This window comes from Leptonychotes weddellii, chromosome 9 (assembly GCF_054177405.1).
Source record: "Leptonychotes weddellii isolate Sample4059 chromosome 9, ASM5417740v2, whole genome shotgun sequence".
Lineage (NCBI taxonomy): Eukaryota > Metazoa > Chordata > Mammalia > Carnivora > Phocidae > Leptonychotes > Leptonychotes weddellii.
The window spans coordinates 122,319,420-122,324,920 of NC_138377.1; the positions used below are offsets into that span (position 1 = coordinate 122,319,420).

General features: G+C 53.6%; 1 protein-coding gene across 6 annotated transcripts in view; it reads right to left on the minus strand.

Annotated features, from left to right (window-relative positions):
• Window positions 1-5,349, minus strand: part of CRTC3 (CREB regulated transcription coactivator 3) — a 99,242-nt gene extending 93,893 nt beyond the window's left edge. For 4 of the 6 annotated variants that reach the window (XM_081831718.1, XM_081831719.1, XM_081831715.1 and 1 more), the window contains exon 1: window positions 5,081-5,349. In XM_081831718.1, the coding sequence (XP_081687844.1) occupies window positions 5,081-5,212 (132 nt within the window). In that variant the 5' untranslated portion in view covers window positions 5,213-5,349. The remainder of the gene's footprint in view (window positions 1-5,080) is intronic. The other 2 variants (XM_081831717.1, XM_081831716.1) reach the window with 2 other exon arrangements.
• Window positions 5,350-5,501: the final 152 nt, after the last annotated feature.

A 5,501-nucleotide genomic window follows, 5' to 3' on the forward strand; every position in this document is an offset into this window, starting at 1 on the left:
CTATGACCCGCTATGCGTCCAGGTAAGTGGGTGGCTCAGTTAGTTGAGCGGCTCCCTTCGGCTCAGGTCATGATCCTGGGGTCCTGGGATCGAGTCCCGCATCGGGCTCCCTGCTCAGCGGGGAGCTGCTTCTCCCTCTCTCTCTGCACCACCCCCGCCTCCGCCCCAAGTCACATGCTCTCTCTCAAATAAAATCTTTTTTTTTTTTAAAGATTTTATTTATTTGAGAGAGAGAGAATGAGAGAGAGCACATGAGAGGGGGGAGGGTCAGAGGGAGAAGCAGATTCCCAGCTGAACAAGGAGCCCGACGTGGGACTCGATCCCAGGACCCCGAGATCATGACCTGAGCCGAAGGCAGACGCTCCCACTCCCACTCCTCTCTCCTCTCCTCACTGCTACAGAACACATCTAATATTTGTTTGTTTTAATATAAAATGATATAAAATGATTCTCCCCAAATATTCAAGCTAAATTAACACTCCAGGCTGATGTGCCGTGTTTACCCTGTGGTTTCTCAAAACTACAAGTTGTCCTTCAAAGTTGAACTTCTGGAACAAGCTCCCAATCCAGTCTCTCTTTCCTTCCATTTGGTCCTGGATACCTCACAACCTCCATTCCAACCACCTCACTGTGAACACAGGGGCTCTCACCCAGAATACCAATGGCCTCACTTGACTAAACCAAAGGACACGTCCTGATCATGTCAGACCGAGTCAACAGCACTGGGCTTGGCTGCTTGACATGCTCTCCTTTCCCTCTCTGGTTGCTCTTTGGTCTTTTTTGCTGGCTCCCTTCCTCTACCTCCCCTTTACATGGTGGGGCTCCCTGGGCTTCTCTTGGTCCTCTCCACATTTCACTCTATAGCAGGGCTCACAAACTCAAATGTCTGCAGGTGCCAAGTGCGGAAGAGAAGTAAGTGAAGTAGCTGGAATCCTTGTGAGGAACACCACAGGGAGCGCTGGGGACTGTGGCAAACTGAACACATACATGCACTTTCCAATGGGGAAGCCACTATGGGAGCTCCCAGCAACTGCTGTCATGCAGAAATGTAGTGAGTGTTGTTAGATGATTTTATTTTTCAAAAGAAGCCAGAATCCAAACTTTAATATAAAATCCCAATATTCACCATTGGTCCTAATTAAAAAAAAAAAAAGCATCCAGGTACACACACACCCTACACCCCCACAAGGACCAAATTAGAATCCAGGTCAGCAATGTGCAAGATGTGTTCTAGGAATTCTGCTTGGGCAGCGCAACTACACACCAAAGGTTCCCACATTTCTATCACTAGTCTAGACTTGCCTCCTTATTTGGAGATCCGTATATGGCTTCAGGGCCATATAAACAATGGCCTGCTGGACCATCTCTACCTCAGTGCCCCACGGTCTCCTGACACTGAGGCATCTGCTCCCCCCGCTGCTCCCACCAGTGTTCCCCCTCTTAATGGAGGATACCTTGAAATGGCTCAAGTCTGAAAGCCGGGCATCACGCATTCACCAAGTTTGGTCATTTCTAGCTCCTAAGTATTGATCTGCTACCACCCCAGTGTCAAGGCCATCATCACATCTCCTGGACCACTATCTCGACCTCCCTCCGGCTTCTCTGCCACCTTCCCCTCAGCTCTATCCACCACTCTGGAGCTACAGGCATCCTTTTTTTTTTTTTTTTAAAGATTTTATTTATTTATTTGAAGAGAGAGACACAGCGAGAGAGGGAACACAAGCAGGGGGAGTGGCAGAGGGAGAAGCAGGCTTCCCGCCGAGCAGGGAGCCCGATGCGGGGCTCGATCCCAGGACCCTGGGATCACGACCTGAGCCGAAGGCAGACGCTTAACGACTGAGCCACCCAGGCGCCCCTACAGGCATCCTTTTAAAATGCAAATCTCCCCTACTTCAACCCCTTCACGACTCTCCATTGTCCTTAGGATCAAGTCCCAAATCTCCTGTCTCTACAATCTGATCCCTGTGAACGCCTCAACTCAAATCACCCTCTTTATCCCTTTGCTGAACCTCATACCCTCAAATGACTTCCCTACCCCCACTAATCCTTTAGGCCACTAGAAGAGGTGAGGACTCCCTACCATTCATTTCCAGAGCTACATCTGCTTCCCCTTTTGTAATATTCATTAAAATATGTCCTTACTTGTCAAAAGAATATCTTCTCCATTAAATCCTAAAATCTACGATGAGACTGTGTTTTGCTTGCTCACTGTTATAATCCCCAATGTCCATCCTAAACCTCTGGCACACACTGGGGACTCAGTAAGTATCTGATGAACAAATTACTAAGACCTTTGAAGCAAGACACCATGTCTTCACCTCCCCCTCCCCCCCCAGACCCCATTAACCACAGTGGGTACTCCAGTACTGACAAATTAATGAATGAACAAAGGAACAGCCTCTCTCCAGGCACGCCTGCCTCTACTTTCTAACCCTTCTTACCATCCCAGGTTAAGTAACCCCGCTAGCATTCTCTTCTCAAAATATTCCCACTGCTTCCTAATAAGGCTGAACCCTGAAGCTAGAGTGAAAAATTCCCCGTAATCTAGTCTATCCCACCTACTAGGGCAAAGTGACATCATAATTTTGTAGTAATTAGAACACAGAACAGTGGTGGCTGAATTGAGTTACCCCATGGGGCATACCTGATCAACCTTGCTAAACTCGAGAAAACCTGAACTATAGGGGTTAGCATCATATCCATACTGAGAGTTTCAACTGAGTTCAGCAAAATAGCATATGTCATATCAAATTAATGATGTGAATTTGAATTTACTGCATTTTTTAATGTTGAATGAATTTATTTTTTATTTATTTTTTTTTAAAGATTTTATTTATTTATTTGAGAGAGAGAATGAGATAGAGAGAGCATGAGAGGGGGGAGGGTCAGAGGGAGAAGTAGACTCCCTGCTGAGCAGGGAGCCCGATGCGGGACTCGATCCTGGGACTCCAGGATCATGACCTGAGCCGAAGGCAGTTGCTTAACCAACTGAGCCACCCAGGCGCCCGAGTGAATTTATTTTGTGCATGTCTTTTAGTTATGGTTGTAACACAGCTATGATCAAAGGACTCTATGCACAGTGGATGTTTGAGCATATTTAAGTAACATAACCAAACTCGTTTAAATAAACACAAAGGATCTGCGAAAAAATTTTGCCTTAAAAGAGTCTATACGTTACTCGTGGCTTTATCTGTCAGGGATGCTTTAAAGACGGTTTATGAATTGGGTGAGACTGGATTAACTCTAGGTATATGGACAAACAGAGTGCCTGTATTGTACACACACTTTAGCTAAGCAACATATAACAACCCACGCCCCAGCATTAATTCTCAGCTTTCACCCAACCATTCTCAATATGCTTTGAGCTCATCACGCTCATCCCTGAATCTAAGCAAGGTCACACATGTATATGCCTGTGGACATCAGGCAGATAAATAAATGAGTGAAGCTACTCAGGGCATGAGGAAAAAAATTTATTGAAATCCTCAGCGTTGGGGCGCCTGGGTGGCTCAGTGGGTTAAGCACCTGCCTTTGGCTCAGGTCATGATCTCCGGGTCCTGGGATTGAGCCCCATGCAGGCTCTCTGCTGAGCAGGGAGTCTGCTTCTCCCTCTGTGCTCTCCCTCTTTCTCTCTCAAATAAATAAAATCTTTAAAAAAATAAATAAAAGAAATCCTCAGCCTTCTTTATCTCTCTATATTTTTTCTTAGCATAAAAATATAAGTGTATAAGAAATATTTCATTTCCCATTTACTTCATTTAAAGAAGACATCAAAAATATGATAAATGGCAAATGACACCTAGCTTCGGTGTGGGAGCTCACGACAGGGTGTGGTGTGAACTGTGGCCTACTAGGGAATCCACTCTCCAGCTGAGGGGGCGACCACCACCCAGCTCCAGCCAAAAGCTGTCATACGGGAATTCAGGATGACTGCTACCAGGTCTCCCAATTTTAAATATATATCTAAAGACAAGAAAAGGAGAAAAGGAGGGGAGAGACCTGGGAGGGAAGAAGGGAGGAGAGAGAGAGGGAGAGGGAAAGGGGGGACAGAGAGAGGAAGGAAAGAAGAAAGGAAGAGAGAGAGAGGAAAGGTTTTATATGAAAATCTTCCAATTAAAAAGTTCTGGCAACAGATTCAAGACGTTTTCCCAAACACTGTACTTGGCCAAAAAAGATACCGTGTCTGCAGCTAAGTGAGGGGGACCCGCAGCGTGCAACTCCGCTCTCAGCTCCCCTTCAAGCCTGCCCCCTGCCCAGCATCTGCATATCCTCCCCCGGGCTCGCGACGGTCCTTCAAGGTCAGCATTAGGGAGCCTCAAGGCCTGGCCCGCTCCCGCTGACTCTCCTCCCCGCAGCCCTGCGCGGACACTCCTCTTGGCTCTCCATCCTCCACTGCCTCACTCAACAGTTTCCCAACCTCCGGGTGTTTGTCCCGGCTCGCGCCTTACTCACTGCTCCTGGACCCTCCTCCGTCACCAGCGACGCTGTGCACCTTGCCAGTGCTCGTTAAATCTCCGGGCTGAGCACAGTAAAGCGGACGGAGAAGGCACCTCCGCGGAGAGACGAAAGCCTCACTCGGCACGCAATGCCTTCCCGGCACCCCCCCCAGCCCCCCTCGGCCCGCGCGGGCCCCGGGCTCACGGTGCACGGGACTCCCCCCACCCCACCCCGGGCCCCGCGGCCCTCCTCGCCCCGCCGTCCAGAAGGGCCGGCTGGCGGAGGATGTGCGGAGCCACGAGAAGCCGCACCGCCCGCCTCCGAGCTGTTTGTGATTTCCTCCCGGGGCTCCGTTCGCCCTCCCCCTCAGGCGGCCCTCGCGCCGCCGCCCGCCGCGCCCCGCCCGGCCCCTTCCCGCTCCCCGCGCACCGGGCCCCGCGACCCTCCCGCCTCCGCGGGCTGCGCGGGAGGCCGGCGAGCGGGGAAGCGCCGAGGCCGCGGCCGCGCCGGCCCCGCTCCCGGCGCCCGCTCCGCCTCGCGGCCCCGGCCGCGCCGCCGCCGCCGCCTCGGCCCCGCCGGCTCTCGCCCGCTGCTGGGGCCGCCCCCGCCCGCGCGCGTCCCGGCCCCGGCCCCGGGCGCTCACCCGCGACAGGGTGAGGTCGGTCATGAGCTGCTCGAAGGCCCGCGTCTCCTCGGCCTGCCGCTGCGTGTGCAGCGCGATCTTCTCACTGAACTTCCGCGGGTTGGCGCTGCCCGAGCCCGGCGAGGCGGCCATGGCGCGGGCCCGGCCCGGCGGGAGAGGGAGACGGCGGGCGCGGGGCCTGCGCCTCGGCCCGCGCGTCCGTCCGCAGGCCGCCCGAGCCGCCGCCCGAAGGCCCGTCCTCCGGCGCGACCCGGCAGAGGAGCCGCCGCGGCCCCACAGCCAGCGAGCGGCCGGGAGCGCGCCGAGGTCCGCCCCCGCGCGGCCGGCCCCGCCCTCGCCGCGGCCCGCCCGCCGCCGGGCCCCGGCCCCCGCCGCCCGGCCCTGGCCCTGGCCCTGGCCCTGGCCCCCCCGCCGCCCGGCC